We start from the raw sequence: 17,853 nt of genomic DNA, 5'->3' as shown, positions 1-17,853 counted from the left end.
TTATATTCCTTTGATCTATTTTATTTCTTTGTTTATGTATTATGTATTATGTATTTATTTTTGGATATATTTATATATGATTTATTTATTAAAAAATTAAATGCATTTTATTTTCTATCTCACACATATCTGCACATTTCCTCTGATAATAGTTATGCATTTATGAATGGTGTTTTTAATACATGCTTTGCAAAATTATATATTTACACCTATTTGTTCTTGTGGTTATGACTCATTTTCAAGCCTCTGGTACAATGACGTTTAACATTTCCCATCTGGCGCTGTGACCCACTAAGGCTGACATTTGGGACTCTGAAGTGCTCGTTCCAAAATAGCTTCACCAGCAAAGTCGAAACAGTTCTGAGTGTGTAAGCACAATGTTGAATGAGATAATTTACATGTGCTCGAGGTTTTAGTGAAAAGCCTCGTGGATAAGCAATGAAAAGGGGAGCAAAGCCGGTCTGTGCCACGCTGATTGTCTGCTCTGTGCACCATTTGTCCCCATTTTAATCAAATTTGGGAGGGGAGCTATGAATATGTATGTGCGGCCCGAGGCCATGGTGGCATGCATTCAGTGTGTTCAGGCCCCTTTAATTAACAGTCACTCTCAGAGGCTTGCTACAGTTTGATTGAGAGCATAGCAAATCAGTCGTGGCACGCCATTCATTTCCACGCCACAGATAGAGGCAGTTATCCAAATAACACAATTCATCTGAGCCACACCTCTGACAAGATCAAAGCTCTTGTTTTTAAGATTGAGATTTTCTCTGTGGCTGCTTGTCACCATGAGACTACAAGAAGAGGACATCATCAGAATTATTAAAACTTCACTTGTGCTCTAAAGTCAAGCTGAATCCACTTACTGCCATCTGTTTTGCTACGGGCCCTCGGGGGAAATCTCCGTCTCCAATAAATGGAGAAATATGCACACCAACTAATTCCATGTGGTCACTATGTAAATGTTTAATTCATATCTGAATAAGATTTGGGAATTTCTCCTCATGTGCTCGACAGAATCTAAAAGCCAGATGCTGTTAAACCTGAGAAACTGACATAAATACACAAGTTTATTATTTAATAATATCTACAAACAAAGAAAGTTAAAAAAAATAAAAAAGGGGATTTTCAAAACATATATTTGCATAAAACAACAGTTCCCTCAGAGGAATTTCATGCTTTGCACTGTGCTTTAAATATTAAATGTAATCAGTGGACTCATTGTGCAGAATGGCCTATTTTACAATAAAATATATTATATATTTGCATTATAATTACTGATGCATTTATATGTTCATCACTTAAATGCAGGTGGAGCTAATTTCAACTAATTTATATGCTGTCAGGTTCCATAATCTATAATAATACATTACAATGTGTAATTATATAAATAATTACATACAAATAAATGAAAATAAATATAAAAACATGATTACAAAAAAACTTTTTTAAAAAGCTTTAATTTGAAAAATGTTTCAAATGAAGCCTCAATCATATCTTCATCATCAAACCCTAAATTTACCCAGGCAAGTTCGTTTTCAAGAGGTTTTAAGTTATTATCAGAGAAGAAAGAGAGGTGACACTGACCACTGATGACCTGTCCGAACAGTTCTTCCGGTGTGTCTCCAAAAAACGGCACGCAGCCCACGAGGAACTCGTAGAGGATGATGCCCATCGCCCACCAGTCCACCGGCTTCCCATAGCCTTGTCTCAGGATCACCTCTGGAGCGATATACTCTGGAGTTCCACACACCTGAACAGAATAAATAAATACAGTAAATATTCCAAAGAATGATATGGTTTGTGGAAAATGTGAAAAAAAAGTCAGTAATAACATTTACCTGCTTATCAGAGAACTCCCGGGCGTCTTTCTCTATGTGACCCTCGTACAGGTTCGTCGTCATGTTCATCAGTCCGACTTTAGACAACCCGAAATCTGTCAGCTTGATGTGTCCCATCGACGTCACCAGCAGACTGTGAGGAGGATGGAGGTGGGAGAGGGTGGAAACATTACAATCATTTGTGATAATAAAAAACAATGAATCTGAATTTGAATCTTCTGACACAACAGTCAGCAAACATGTGGGCAGTTGAACTTCTAGACAGTGATCATTATAAAAGAGTGCACAGGTTACTTATTCTTTGGTATATATAGTAGCGTCAGTAGTATTTATTGCATCATAAAATAGGCCTCTCTGAACTGATATTTTATGTACTTATATGCGTGTACGTAAACATGTTTTTTCAAGTGTTCCAAGTGTTTTAAAAGAGTTAAAAGTGATATTATTCATTAATTATGAGATTATTTATTATATTTAATTCTTAATGTATTTGTTTTCCATATATTATTAATTAATTAATTAATTAATTAATTAATTAAACAATTACATTTGTATTTATTGTATTGTTTGTTTATTTCTTTTTGGAAATATTAATGAACATTTGTAAATATTTTTTATAATTTTATTTCATTATTTCTTTATTTTTTATATTATTTATTATTATTTTCTTGTTTATTTTTTCATATATTATTTAATGATGCAGTAATTGAACAATGTTTCACTGACAAAATAATAATAATAAAAAAAAAAAATACTGAAAGTGTTGAAATTATTAGATCCTTCACTTCAGTAATAGTATAATCACTATAGTATAATTTCTAGTACTATATTACAAGTAAAACTCCTGCTTTCAAGTGAATAAATACCGAGCAAATGTTACTTATAACTAATAATACAAATTGGCTTCTTTTTTAAGATTATAATTTTTTCGTGTATGTTACATTGTATCATTGTCAGCCTCTGAGGGAAATAACTTGTTCTTTAGCAGCTAAATGCTGTAATAACTTTGCTCTATTTGCTGTTTGATGCTGAACAGGTGGTGTAAAGTTGGTTTTTCAAACTTGAACTTGAAGATGACATAAGAATAAACAAAAAACGTAATTTTGCATGCCTCAAAAGCAAAACAATGAGATTAAAGACACTAAAGTGCTCTGTAGAGCTTTAGGAAACTGCAGAGTTGAGTGATAAATCTTTCTTTTAAACATTTTGAGGACTCACTTGTCGGGTTTGAGGTCTCTGTGGACGATGCCGTAGTTGTGGAGATACTCCAGAGCTAACACCGTCTCTGCAAAGTACATCCGGGCCATATCGACAGGTAACGGACCCATATTCTTCAGAAGCGTGGCACAGTCTCCTCCTGTACAGATCAATGGAGGGATGTTACTGAGAGCACACACAGGACACATTGGTCAAATGTGCAATTAAAAAAAATCAGGCTGCTGACCTTCCACATACTCCATGACCATGCACAGGTGCCGCCGCGTCTCAAAGGAGCAGTACATGGACACGACAAAAGGGTTCTCAGCGAAAGTGAGGATGTCTCTCTCCACAAAGGCCTGCTGTATCTGATTCCTCAGCATTAGGTTCTGCTTGTTGATCTTTTTCATGGCGAAACGCTGCTTCGTCTCCTTGTGCCTAACCAGATAAACAGCTCTGTGGAAGAAACAGTATAATTCTTTATTAATAATGTATTTTTTAATGCATATGGCATACATTTTGGCAAGAGTGTGGATATGTCTTTTATATCTTATAAGGCTATAATAAATTGTGTAACCAAAATACAGACACTCAGACACTATTTTATCCAACGGTCAATAAAGAACAGAATCATGCATTCTATTGCATCAGGCTTTTATAAGATCACTGGCTTCAAAATGGTTGTTTTTCTTTTTACTATTTGCCACCAGATTGAGCCACTTATCATGGAGTAAACACATGATATTTTCCTGGTTTCCACTTGGGGCTTTGCTGCTCTATAACCCCCCAGCAATCAGAAAATAGTTTAATTTTTGAGTATGTTTCATAGAAAACAACACCAAAATAGTAAACATAAACAAAATGGAATTTAAAGAGATATAATTATGACTGAATTAATGAATATTTGGTAGTTATGATGATGTTGGTTAAAAACAGTGAACTCTGTGAAAATGGAAATTAATATCTATATATAGTATTTTCAGAGCGGGTTTTCAGAAGCTAACAAGTGGGATTTTCTTTCTATTTAAATCTGACACTGCACAGAAAATAAAAGGCATCAAAATCAGTGTTGTTGCTAATCAGACATTTTTGTGAATTTTTCATTTAAAAAAAAAAATCACGATCAGGACCGATGTTGGTTAAAAGATTTAACTCAGTGAAAGTGAAAAAATAATATGACTACAAAGACATTTTTGTCCTCTAAGGCTCATGTTTCTTAATCTTTTTTCAGCCAAAGAACTCATAGAGATGGAGAATATTTTATTTTATACTTTATATGCGAAATAACAATACAAGAGAAATCTATGAGAAAGATATGCATGTATTCAAGATATTTGCAAATTATAGTATAGTTATAGATATGTTAGATTAGAATGTAATCTGTGAATTATTATGAGTCATTTTTCGAATTATGAAGCCTTTAAAAAATATATATTATGATCATTTATATGAATGAATTTGACAACTTTGCAAAAGAGTTTAGGTTATCCAAGTTTGGGTCGATCAAATCTGTTTTTATTGTTGATTGTTATTAACATCTACTGGAAACAGAAGTGGGAAAAAAGAAAAAATTGGTTCTAACTGAAATGGTTGAGGCTGTAAGAAACCATCTATCACGAGAGATTATATAATCAGATACAGAATGAGATGTCCTCACCCGTAGGCACCATTGCTGATGAGTTTTGTCATCTCAAAGTCCAACTCACAGGGTTTACGGCGGCACCGCAGCGCCGTGCTGAGGCTCTGAGACTGAGGGTGAGAACAGACACAAATCAAAGAGATAAAATCTGTACTCGGCTGATACACCTGCGGAAAAAATGGACGGAGTAGATCAATACAAAAAAAAGAGAAAATCAATGTTTGAGTGCTTACAGAGTCGTCAGTTTCTGGTGTTTCTGCAATCCCGCTGTCACAGCTGGTCAGCTGAGCGATTTCTGCAGAACAAAATAAAGAAAAATGAAGCAGTTTTAATAGAAGAAAGTGGTTTTTAGTGCATCACAAATCTACTCCTGAGGCCTGTGAATGTTCTGCAGTGCAGTTTTTTGAAACAAAAGGTGCTGAGAAATCAAAGGAAAAAACAAAAAGTCTTTATTAACCTATTAGCTCTAAGGTGCTGACTCCAAGATAATCTGAATTGAGAATAAATGAGGCGGAAATCAGATGTGGCAACACAAACACATCTGAAAAGCAGCACTCCAGAACAAGTGCTCATTATGAACCACCTTGCATCTTTTCTCTCTGTGTTTGTTTGTGTGCAATCATGCCAAAGTCCATGTGTGTAATTTCACAGGGGGGTGTTTGTCTCATCCCCCGAGAGCCTGTAAACACATTTCCACCTCTATTTAACATCTGTCCTTCCTTGTAAGGTTTGCTTCAGGCAGCACGAAGCGCCGGGCAAACGAAACATGGGAGCCACTCGGGGGAAATGAGTGGAGAGATGGGCTGATGAGCCAGCCTGTGTGGATCTGTGTGAGGTCTGTGGGGAGGCCATTCCTTTCTAATTAGTCATAATGAATGTTGTTTGCTACTGAATCTGGAGAGACAGAGGGGTCATTAGAAAGACGGTCTGTTCAGTGCAGGACATTAGTCAGGAGTATCTTTGTCTTTCAGCTCTTTCATTTCTTTACAGCCTTTTAATCTAATAATATAAGATATGTTCGATGAATGCATAGGCCTGTCCTGTTCTGTTTCCATGCGGGTTTATTTAATAATGTTTCTTAATAATGTCACTAAAACTTTTTGTTTGACATACAGCAGGATTTACCAACAATTTTAAGAGCTAAGCATGTTTTCACAGCGCCTAAACCCAGTGAACAGAAATAAAAAATACTACATATTGTATATTTTTAAATATTTTTTTTTTTATATCATCAATAAAATAATTCAATTTTATTGTGTGTGTATATATATATATATATATATATATATATATATAGTGTAGTTAGGGAACAATGTTGTACTGACAAAATATTAGGAAAAATTTAAAATGTAACTATTGAGAGTGGTGGATGTATTAGATCCTTTACTTTAATAATGGTAGTAATACTATGTGTACTCTCTTCAAACTAAAACTTCTGCTTTTAAGTAAATAAATACTGGGGTGCACTTATATAGCGCCTTTATCCAAAGCGCTTTACACTACACTCTACGCTCATTCACCCATACATTCATACTGGTGGCCGAGGCTACCAGGGCACACTGGTGCCACCTGCCACCATTGGGAATTCATTCACACACCGATGAACGCTTCGGGAGCAATTTGGGGTTCAGTATATTGCTCAAGGATACTTCGACATGTAGGCACATTCCAATCAGAAGACGACCCACTCTACCAACTGAGCCACTTTTCCTAAATTTTTAAATTTATTTTATTATTCTACAACATTTGGGGGTTAAGGCAAACATTTTCCATGTGAATAAACAAACAGAAATGTGTTAGTCTCACTATTAAAGTTACTGAAAATGTATCAACCCTTTGCAACCCCTGTTGTTTGTATATTATCATCATCACTAATGATGACCATAACCTCTCCGTACCTTCCAGAGGATCTCTCGTGAGTCCCAGCTGGCTGATGATGTAACGAGGGATGTCCGTTTTGATGCCCTGGCCCTCTTTAGCGTGTCCCTCAGCGGCCTCTAAAAGGTGGTAAAACTCTTCCGGGTCAAACTCCTGCAGACACAGCAGCAGTATATAAACAATGTGTATGTTGGACTGTTTTTGCAAAAGTAAGGTGCCTATTTTGTGCCAAATGTATGAATATTACCTAAGTTAAATGTGTGCAAATAGCAGAAGAGATCCAGTTAAGATTGCATTTCATCTTTTTCAGGTGCTTTGAGAATTTCTTTGTGTGATATTTGTGCAGGTTAAGTGGTCGCAAAAGCTGCACAATCCTTTTGTGAATGTATATGTTCGTCAGTAGTTTGAAAGTTTAATGAATGGTGACATTATCATCAATCAAGTGACATTACATACTGTCATTTGTACAATTATTGCTTACAGCTACTATAACTTAACTGTAAAGGATAAGAAGGGTGAAAGTAGCTAAATTAGTTCAGGTGAATAGATCACAGTAAATTCAATATTTTATACAAATATGGTAAAAAAGCTACACTGCTCTACAATTGACTATTGTATTGACAGAAAGAATTGTGAACATGACAGTTATATCAAAACATCAAATACAAAAGATTTGTGGCATGTTACTACAGTAATTGAAGGGTAAACATGCAGTATATTTCAGAGGCTGTTCACTGCTATGAAACGTACCAGACATTCCAGTAGTCGAGCCGGTCGAGCAATGATGATGAGGATCTTCTTCACCAGCTCTCTGATGAAGTTTACCTCCTCGCTTTCTGATCTCTCTGTGGACTAAACAGCAAGATATAAGATGTCAGTTTTTCACATGTTATCATGGACTGTAAATATGCAGCACTGTTCTCTTTAACTGCAGTTTGTGCCTCTCATGTTTAACTGTCACGTTTAAGAGCTAAACATCTGACTATCTCCAAAATAAATATCCAAAAGGTCATTTAGCGACACTTACTGCTCTGAAGATATGACCAGAATCCTTAACTCCTGCTGACCATCTAGATTAAAAAAAAAATCTGTTGTACGATAATAAAAGATATTAAACCACTTTCCCAAATTGTGCCACTATTTTTTCTAATCCAAGCAAAGATGATAGCCTGTAAGGAAGTCGTTTTGTACAATGTGAACCATAAATGTTCTGTTACATTGCTAAATATTGATTTATCATTCACAAAATGTGTCAAAATGACAATAATATTAAGTAATAAGGAGCAAAGATGCATCATTTTTGGCTACCTGGATTGGGAAACATATTTGCAACCTAAGAAATGAGTTCAAGGCCTTTTTTATTGTGCAACAGACTAAATATTTTTCCTCCAGATAGAAAAATATAATACAGAATATTAAAAGCTCTCTGACTCAAATGTAATATAATGCAAGAGAGACACAAACTGATGTGGGATCTTCCTGCTGTAAAGATCAGAATTTTTTGTTTTTAAAATTTTGCATGAAAAATGTTGTGAAAAATAGTGAAAAATGTGCTGTATCCACATCATTTTTCATGCAAAATTCCTCCAAAAAACTGATTAATTGGTGTCACTTTTTAGAAATAATCTCTTATCATTTCCAGAGATGTGCTCACCTCCTGCACGAGCCTCTCCAGCTTGTCAGTGAGCTCACAGAAGTAGCTGGAGGTGATGAGTCCTAGCCGACTCTTCTCCAGACAGTCACGGGCCAGTTCAATTATCTGGTGGTGGGCAAAGCCGAGCACGCCGTCTGCCAAAGGGAGCACGCTCTCCGGAGAGTTGCTGCGGATGACGTCCTGAATCCTCTCCTCCATCTGAGCCGTGGCCTGCAGGAACGAAGGAAAGGTGTCGTTAGATAATTAATGGCCAGATGCAGCTGTAGTAAACATATTGTGGGGACTTACTCTGGGAAAACGCTCCTTGTAGACGTGATTCATCATGATAATCTCATGGTCGTAACATGATGGAGATCTTCCAGGGCTGCAACATAAATGGGATATAAATCAGCGCCCAAGTGTCTGCGTTACCACGTGAGCAGAGGAGTAGAAGAGGTGAACAGATACCTGAGGCTGCGTGATCGGGGCCGCATGGCCGTCGCTCTGCGGCATTCGTCCCCGGAGATGCTCTCAGTGCAGAAGTGCTTGGAGAGGAAGTGCAGTTCATCGGGCGTAGGCTGGAAGGGCAGCTGGTGCAGCTTCTCCTGTGATGAACAGGATGACTGGAAATGAAACACATATATATTCAAAATGAAAAGAAAAAAAATATATATATTTTTTTTTCATGGATGAAATAAAATGAAAGTAACGTTTTAACAAGTTAGAGCTTAATCAATAGATACGAAGCTGCAGCCAGGAGACAGTTAGCTTATCTTATCATAAAGACTGGAAGTAGGGGGAAACAGTTAGTGTAAAAAATACCTCAACGACATCTAAACATTTAAAACCAGAGCTTTTTGTTTTTGTGCAGATTATACAAACAAGTTAAAATGAGATATTAAGTGTTTCCCCTGTTTCCACTAAAGCTTAGTTAGCCAGCTGCTTTATATTGATCTGTACAGACATGAGAGATGTTTCAATCTTTCAAGCTTCTCATTTAATTCTAAGAAACCAAATCAGTAGGTTTCCAAAATTACAGTTGAAACATCTTCTAGTGATCACTGTGGTAGTGATCAGTTGTTGGAATGGCTCAAAAAGCGCTGTTTATTTTATTCTATTTTTTACTTTCCATTTTTAAACTTTGCTGATATCCTACGGTTTATTTTCAGGCTTTTTAAAGTTTTAGAAATCCACTGAAACCACTGCCAGGCTGGGGCTTAGTATCCTATTTGCACTACTGAGATTATTGCATTTGTAAAATGTACAAGCCTATAGCTTAATTATAATTTGAACTTCAGAAAGCTATACTTTATATACATTAGACCTACTGTTCTGTATAATGGTGTATTTGAATTATACACAGTACATTCATTTGATATGTACAGTCATTTGAAAATGACTTCACCAAAGGACACATAAACATGATACATTGACATGCTCCCCAGTATAACCCTAGTCAATGCAGGCTCCTACTATGAGGTCCAGCTGCTAGATTCCAGTTTCTTAGACTTTTGGAGGGCTGGTGTCTATATTTCTTTATATTTACAGACTGACCTATTGTTATTATTATTCCTGTCCTGCCCAAACCTCCCAGTCCACCTCTATTTTAAAACAGACTGAGTAAACTGCGAAACTGTAAGTTTGATTACTTAATATTCATGTAGTAAACATAGCCTTTAAATGTCAATTATAAGGTTTTCTGCATGAGAAATTAAAAAAACAAAGAAAATGTGGTTAAAACATCATCCGTTTATAGTGATCAATGTGACCCAGACAGATGTAATCACTGTAAGAGGCTCTCAGTATATAATTAAATGAAACAGTGACACAAATTTGACAGATTACAGTGAAAAAAATACCAAATAATAAGAAAATTCATGAAGAAAATAACTAAAGATTGCATTCATATCTCAATAAACAATCTGTTGGAGTGAATAACTAAACTTTACAGAAAGAAAGTGTTTCCCAGCATGACTTGACTCATGACTGAAATTTCACCAGAGAAACAGGGACATTCTTTCTATAGAAGGTGTGAATAGCAGGAAACGTAAAAACTGAGCACTAAACAAAACAGAAACAAAACATCAGTGTGGGAAAATTTGGAATCACGGTGACACTTTATGATTCCTGTAAAAGTTGGTGAATGTTTACACATTTTGTATGCACAAACTGTGCATCTGCTTCCTATAAACACAGATATATTTGAATACAAGTATGTTCTGTAAAAGAGAAAGAAACAAGAGAATTATAGAGGGAGAAACCTGAAACAATAAGACAGAAAACTGTGTGTGGGTGTGTGTTTTTGTTGCCTACTTGTCGGAGTCGTGTTTACTCCAGAACAAATTTGTTTAGTTGAAACAGACCTGTTTAACCTGTTGGTGTGTGATACTTACAGAGACGGTGGAGCTTGGCGTGTTGGTTCCATATCCAGAGGAGGGTAGAGAGGCCAGCGACCAGCGGCGACCATCAGTCCTGTCACACAACAACAACAAACAGAGGATCATCGGACACGGAATCCGTAAATTAAGAATAAATCACATTACAAGTCGGAGGGAAGAATTCCTCATAAAGACAAAGTTACAAAAATGAAAATAGGCTGAAATAGGCTTAATTTCCATGTTGTATTGAAAACATGAAAATTAACTTCTAGATGAATGGAGACCTTTCTTTTCTACACAGGGGAGACGAAATGAGAGAAACAATAACTGGATGGAGAACTGAAACTAGATGCCAGAATGATGTAAAAGAAAACCACAAAAACTAATAAAATAAAGGAGGGTTTTACTATAATGTGGGGTTATGACAATTTCAGGGAAAATAAAAACCTAACATGGAGTTACCTGTCTGCTCTGTGGCAATGACTGCGGATTATAATAAAAATACACAATTAGATGATATCATGTTGAGAAATGGTAGAAAATAAACATATTGATGCTGTTTTAAAAGCAGAAAAACACCAAAAAAAGCTGAATATTTGTGCAGGCAGAGAAAATGTAATGTCTTTATCTGACAAGTCTCATTGTTGGGCTTTTACTGGTTGATGCATTTATTAAAAATCTTTGGTTGTATATATACCTTCGTGCAAAGGAGAAATGAGCGGAGGCACTGGGAGAGAAATTTCTAGGACTGTCTTGTGGGCTCGTTCCTGCAAAATAAAAACAAGATGAAACAAATTTTAAAAAGGGAAAACAAACCTGCAAAACAACTCAATAAAAACTGGATTCCAATTTCAATCTGCAGACAAAACCAAGACTGATTAACTGAAATAAACCACTGATGGATCAGAGTCAACATCACAAGCATGTTTGATGTTTACCTCCCTGAAATGTCCTTTAAAGGGTCTGTTAGTAACTTTTATAAAAATAACTTCTTTGTTAAATTTGTTCAAACTGTCACTAAAATCGTCACAGTTGCTGAAGACAAAACATTCAATATGATGTACAAGGAATAGCAAAGCCGTCGCACCATGTTTTAGTAAGTAATGGCTCCCAACACTAATCAGGATATAATTACAGTTAAGTCACCAACTAAAACTTTAAAATATAAAAAAACATTAATTATTATTTTTTAAAATATATAATCTTTGTTTTTGTTTTTAAAATTTAAAAACTATTTTAAATTTAAAATAACATATAATAGTAAGCTTATCTAAAAGCCTCACCAAAAATAAACTAAATTTAAAAAAAAATATAGGTCTCATTTTGTACAGTTTGTGTCCTTTTTTAAAGTCCCCAGCTGTACCTTAACCCCCTTGAAGAGACCTGAAGGTAGCGACAGTAACCATCAGCATACTGAAGTCGGTTTAGAGAACAGTGTCACTGTGTGCTGGTTTTTTATAAGAGGAGGAAACCAGGTCAGCAGCCAGGCAAATCAAACACACCACAGCTCATTTTCATCAACAACCTTCCACTTGCCAGTAACTGTCAAACAGTATGTTTTCACCAACAAAGCAAGCCAAGATGTGTCTGAACATCAGCATACCGTTAAAACTCCTCCTTCTCACTGATCTTAAACTGTTCAAACTTGTGAGACACGTAGTAAAATGCCTGACAGGCACAGAACTTATCAGAGATGCCTTGATGTTTCTGTAAAACTCAAGTGACAGAGAGAAAAAGGTTGGCCTTTTATGGGTTAAAAGTGCTAAAAAAAAAGTCTCTGCACATTTAACAGGTTAAATACAACATTGGAAACACAACTATGATACTTTAATGTAAAAATACACACAGATGTAGGGTGAGGTGTGTTTTCTTCTTGGTTCCTTTCACACAGAGAAAAATCTAGCCAAACCAATGTACATCACTAGAAACCAGGTAAAAACGTTCCGTCCATTTACAACATTTAACTTCAGTAAATATGGACTAATACACTCAACTATACTGTGTTTTTACATGATGTGTCTTGGCTTGAGCCACTACTTTCAAATTGCCGGACACTGCTTCCTGTTTCCTAACTGAATTGCTACTTAATTGCCATTTTAACTTCATTTTATTATGTTATTAAAGCCATTAAGCCATTTTATATGCAAAAATGGCAGAGAAAGCTGTTTTCAGCCTCTCAAATATAGAGATTTCCTGTTTTATGTCATATTGAACTGAATATTTTGGGGATTTTGGACTGACAAAACAAGTTTTAAAGACATATCTCTGGAGGGGGAGACATCAAAGTGACCTCGGGCCACATTCAAACCTGAATTCAGCCTTAGTGGTATGCATTCTACCATTAAGCTATCGGGACACCTGTAAGGTTTTTTTTATTACTTGTGTGAAAACACACTGTGGTGGCTGTGTTTAAGACCTAACCAAGACCTCTTGCAGTTATCACAGAAAGCATCTAATTTATAAGGATTTTGGAGTCTTAACTGCATAAAAAGTTGCATATTTTGGCTATATTTCGCAAACAAAAGGGGCAGTTTTTGTAACATATTTGATATGTTCTCTATAAATGATTTGAAGAGGATCACATGCACCTAAAGAGAGAAGTATCTACATAACATCCTCCTGTAACTGTGCAGGACTGCTTCTCTACATTAGTTACACTGTACTAGAAGCTTTGGGCCAATGAACACATCACACTATGGGGACTCTCTGAAAGGCACCAATTAGCCGTTGTGTTTGCACACGCGTAATGTAAAAAACACACCTTACGCTTCAGCATTAATCACACTTTACATACTGCAGAACAATAATAGGACCACTGAATCCTGTTAGTGATGAATGGCGTCTATTTGACTGCACTGTAATCTTAATCACAGCCAATTAAAGACCTCCTCCTCTGGGAGTTCGACTGCACCTAAAGAGACAGATTATCTCCTGACTGTTGGGTGTTTTCTCAAAGGAATAATGTGAAATTATTCATGATTATGAATCTGCTACAATGAAGAGTCAAAGAAAAATGTCAAATCTTTGCAGAAAACTTTCTTAATTATTGTGCATCACCAGTATCTGCTGTAAATCATGCTGAAAGAATGTTTTTCTTACCTTTGGTACCAATATAACGACTGAGCCACAGTGTCAGGTCATCCCAGCGCTGAACACATTCATTAGCGAGAACATTGTGGCTTTCTGAGTCCATCTTAAACACTGGGCTCCTTCGTTAGGGTTGAAGTATAGACCAAACACACTGAGACTTTGCTGACCAATGGCAGGAAATAAAACGCCCTGTGGTAAATGAGGCCTGCCCTCCCTCTGCTCCTGTGCATTTCCTCTCTGCAGGCCTCCACTTCCTCACACAGCACAATCACTGCCCTCCAGCTCACCACTGTATGCTTTAATTCTCACCAAAAACAACACAGAACTGACCCGACAAAGGTTATTATTACCAGGAGGAAAATAATCACAACTTTTTGCTCTCTGTGCCATACACGCCTCTGCATCACTAACTATATGTTTGCTCATTTGATAATATAAATATCATATGAAGTTGCCAGATAAGAGCTGGCTTAAAATGATGCAGAAGGAAATACAGTAGGATTACACATATTTTCAAAGACTGTGCATTTCCCTGAGTTGTTTTCCGAACTACTTTCATTTGCATTACACAATGGCCTGCATTCCTCTTAGAGAACACTGTGAATTAATGTCTCAGCCTCTGTGTGTATTAACTGCAGTGAGAGAACATTTGATGATTACATTTACATGCACAAAATATTCCACTATTATTCCAAACATGACAATATTACATATGCTGATATGATATGATATGATATGATAGAGGTCTTGCGAACAGCATATTCCATCTGAATATTCTGAATTAGGTTTTATTTTCAAATGTAGCATTTTCTGATTAGGTCATGCATTATATGCTGATATTATTCAGGTTTTAGGAGCATTTATTGTATATATATTGAGTGCTTTAGGAAATGGAAATCAGTTTACTGTAGTTGCAACACGTCACATGTCCGATTTGCCTATTCATGGTCATCTCTCAAAATAAAATCTTCAATATTTTGTAAAAAAAACAATCTACGAAAGAAAAAAAAATGTTTCCTTTTCTTTTAACAATAAAAGTGATTAAAAAAAGCTAACAGGTTGCAAATGAGGGAATTTAATTTAGGCTATTTTCCAAACTGATACAATAAAAATTCTTGATTTAGACTCTGAAAGTAAACAGGTAGAGTTTTTCTCAACTGAAATGTATCAGTCATTGTCAGGATTTGTTTTTTCCTGCAACCCAAATAAAAAAAAAAGTATTTCTCTTCGAATGTAGTGAAGTGAAAAGAGAGAGCGACACCCTTGTAGGAATATCGTCTTTTATGGATAATAAGGGCAGAAATCTGAATTTTTTTTGCATGTATACGTAGTCAGTCAGTGTTTACACATTAATTCATTTAACTAATACAAAATACAGATGTCCTGAACGTAGACTTACCTGTGAGAGATGAGAGGGGGGAGTGAGGTCGTGGTAAACCTGAAGACTGTCCGCTTCCTATGAGGCTCTTTCTGTTGCTCGTTCTGCAGCTGTAAAACCACAAAGTCAAATATCATGACCCATCACATATAGTCTTATTGACAGCAGGCAAAATCTTAAGTCCTCATTGAAGTATTTGTATTTTGATTTGTGCGTCTTTTGTATTATTTTGTGACTTTTTTGTTCACTGGCATCATATTGATTCCGGTCTTTGTGTAGTTCTTGTTTTTAACCCTTAACGTGCCACAAATTCAGTGGTTACCTCTATGATATAGATATAGATACTCTGCTTCTTGCCTTTCGCCATAAATGTGTTTTCAACACGTTGAGTCGGCAGTTATTTTACAGCTGTAAAAACCAACATTATCACTTCAGTTTCAGAGATAAAGTTGCTATTTTCTTTTCTCTCCCAGCAAAACTGTGTAAACCTACAGTAGACCGATAAAAAAACGACTAAAAAAAACTATAATTCCTATATTTGCAATTAAAATGGACATGAGAAGATTAAAGAATCAACAAGTAAAATTAAAGATTCTTTGAAAATGTATCCCTGGTGTATGCTCTTATATATTATTTATTTTTATTTTATTTATTATTATATATTATTATTACTTTTTATTATTATTATTATTATTATTTTTATTTTTTTCTTTCCAATGTTTAAAAACAAAAAGAGGCTTGTTGTATAAACAATGTGTAATCAGTGTTCATGCTGCCAACAAAAAAAATAATTATAAAAAAAACAAACATAAATCCACAACAGCATTATAATTTTCCTCATAAATATGCGTTATTTGAGGAAAATTAAAATTGAAAATGCAATTATCCAAATTGTATTTTTCTCACTGTACAATGGACAAAATTCAAGTTAATTCAAATTAAAAACTTAAAATGCAGTATAAACAATATAACTTGATTTTCTAATTATTTATTTTCATTTGAATATGGTCATAGAACGCCCATACAAGTATGTGCAAAATTAAAATTAAAAGTTTTAGTATTTTTTTTAAAAGTATTTTTTTTCTGTTGACAATGAAGTTGTGGCATCACCAGCTATTTAGTCATCAAATTACACTTTAATTAAAACACTCAATTACATGTATTTCTTGCTGAAGGCTCCATCACAATGCCAAAACAAGCCTTCTAATATACTCAAGGGTGTGTTTACAGTTGACATTTATTGGTGAATACAGTGCAGGGAAAAATAAGAGACAGAACATCCTGATTAAATCACCAAAAAGCAGGTTATATGTGCAGCATTCAGAAAGCTTTAATGTGTGTTGATCATGGTAATAGAGGGGCTGTGACTCAGGAGGGACCGCTGTGATCAACAGCATGTGACTCATAAATGTAGCCCAGTTTTTAACCTTGAGAGAAAAATGAACTATTTCAACGTAAAAAAAAAAAAAAAGAAGAAAGAAAGAAAGAAAAAAAAAGCTTCAGTGTTCGACGTTTCGATTAGTCTCAGGGTTTTATACTTTCAAATTAGAGGCTGTCAGTGGAAACACATAATGCCTGAAGAACATGAATTCAATTCAAGGTCAGAGACTCAATGACATCCAGTTACATAACCTCCTCAGAGAACTGAACCACTTCCAACTGAATTTTTAAGATGTTATTCAAAAAGAATTTCAATCCTGCACAAGACACACATTTATTCTCCCTCTCATTTATTTTCTCTCTTGTGTGTTTGTGTGTGTGCTGATTTCACTGCAGCTTTTGTTGACCCATACCATTGTATTATTATTGCAGAAATTAAATGTTGTAGTTTTTCACCTTTAGTTCTTGCTCAGATGAAGTGTTACCGTGTGGCAGGACATAGAAAGCATTTTAAATTGTTGTTGTGTATAATTCAGGTGTTGCTGAAGTTTTACCTCTATGTGCACTTTGGAAGCCTCTACTATGCTTCTACAACAGAACTTTTTCTGACAGCTAAAAACATCTTGTATGCATGTTTCTGGGGTCCCTTTTTGTTTGAATTCTTCACAAATAATTTACAATATCTTACCTATTTACAATGAAATACTGTTGTGAGTAGTAGGAATATTCTCCCTTATGCCAATGCATTAAATTTGTCAACAGATTAGTTGACCAACTTACTGGATTTTAAATCAAATAATTTACCCCCACATCTGTGTTTCATGCAGCTCAAACACATGGGATACCCAAAGTCTATATTTTACTCAAATTCACTTTTCACATTATAAAGGTAAATCTTTGTTAGTATGTACACCTGTATAAATGATTCTGTATATAGTATTGTATGCTTTATTTATTTATTTAATTATTCATTTCTTATGTTACAATTCTAAAAATGGTTTGCTCTGTTTGATTAACAGGGACATAAAATAGAAAATGGAACATTGCTTATTATATTATCATACTCTTGCTCTGATGTTCTCCAATAAAAACATTATCAAAAATAATAATAATTTACTGACATTATGCCCTGGATATGATGTCAAGGCTCTGTGTAACACGCACTTTCTGAACAAGAGTGCTCAGTAGTGACATGAGCTGCCTGAATTTGCACCCAAAATGTTGTTAAAGCTTTTATTTAGAATTGCCAACGCAGCCTCCTTAATTCTTGACCCAGAAAGAGGAAATAGAAAGGTGCAAAGAAAAAAAATACTGCTTAAAGAACAGACAAAAGAAACAAAACAAATCACAGAGATGCCAATTCAAATGACCTCTGTGAGGCAAAATATGGGAGGTCATTTGATGAGACATGATAGATTCAGATGGGAGTTCAGATCACAGAT

The 17,853-nt window shown here is 35.3% G+C and overlaps 1 protein-coding gene across 1 annotated transcript in view; it reads right to left on the bottom strand.

Annotated features, from left to right (window-relative positions):
• mast4 (microtubule associated serine/threonine kinase family member 4) overlaps positions 1 to 17,853 on the bottom strand; it is a 139,017-nt gene that overhangs the window by 18,633 nt on the left and 102,531 nt on the right. The window contains exons 5-19 of the mRNA XM_059358712.1: positions 15,053 to 15,141; positions 11,261 to 11,330; positions 11,026 to 11,046; positions 10,579 to 10,657; positions 8,654 to 8,808; positions 8,495 to 8,570; positions 8,207 to 8,416; positions 7,303 to 7,404; positions 6,573 to 6,705; positions 4,908 to 4,969; positions 4,693 to 4,784; positions 3,283 to 3,491; positions 3,057 to 3,195; positions 1,839 to 1,971; positions 1,585 to 1,750 (exon numbers count right to left, since the gene is read on the bottom strand). Coding sequence (XP_059214695.1) covers positions 1,585 to 1,750; positions 1,839 to 1,971; positions 3,057 to 3,195; positions 3,283 to 3,491; positions 4,693 to 4,784; positions 4,908 to 4,969; positions 6,573 to 6,705; positions 7,303 to 7,404; positions 8,207 to 8,416; positions 8,495 to 8,570; positions 8,654 to 8,808; positions 10,579 to 10,657; positions 11,026 to 11,046; positions 11,261 to 11,330; positions 15,053 to 15,141 — 1,736 coding nt within the window. The remainder of the gene's footprint in view (positions 1 to 1,584; positions 1,751 to 1,838; positions 1,972 to 3,056; positions 3,196 to 3,282; positions 3,492 to 4,692; positions 4,785 to 4,907; positions 4,970 to 6,572; positions 6,706 to 7,302; positions 7,405 to 8,206; positions 8,417 to 8,494; positions 8,571 to 8,653; positions 8,809 to 10,578; positions 10,658 to 11,025; positions 11,047 to 11,260; positions 11,331 to 15,052; positions 15,142 to 17,853) is intronic.

Source organism: Centropristis striata, chromosome 19, assembly GCF_030273125.1.
Source record: "Centropristis striata isolate RG_2023a ecotype Rhode Island chromosome 19, C.striata_1.0, whole genome shotgun sequence".
NCBI lineage: Eukaryota > Metazoa > Chordata > Actinopteri > Perciformes > Serranidae > Centropristis > Centropristis striata.
Note: the sequence above shows the minus strand (reverse complement) of the source record. Positions and strands in the feature narration are given on the sequence as shown.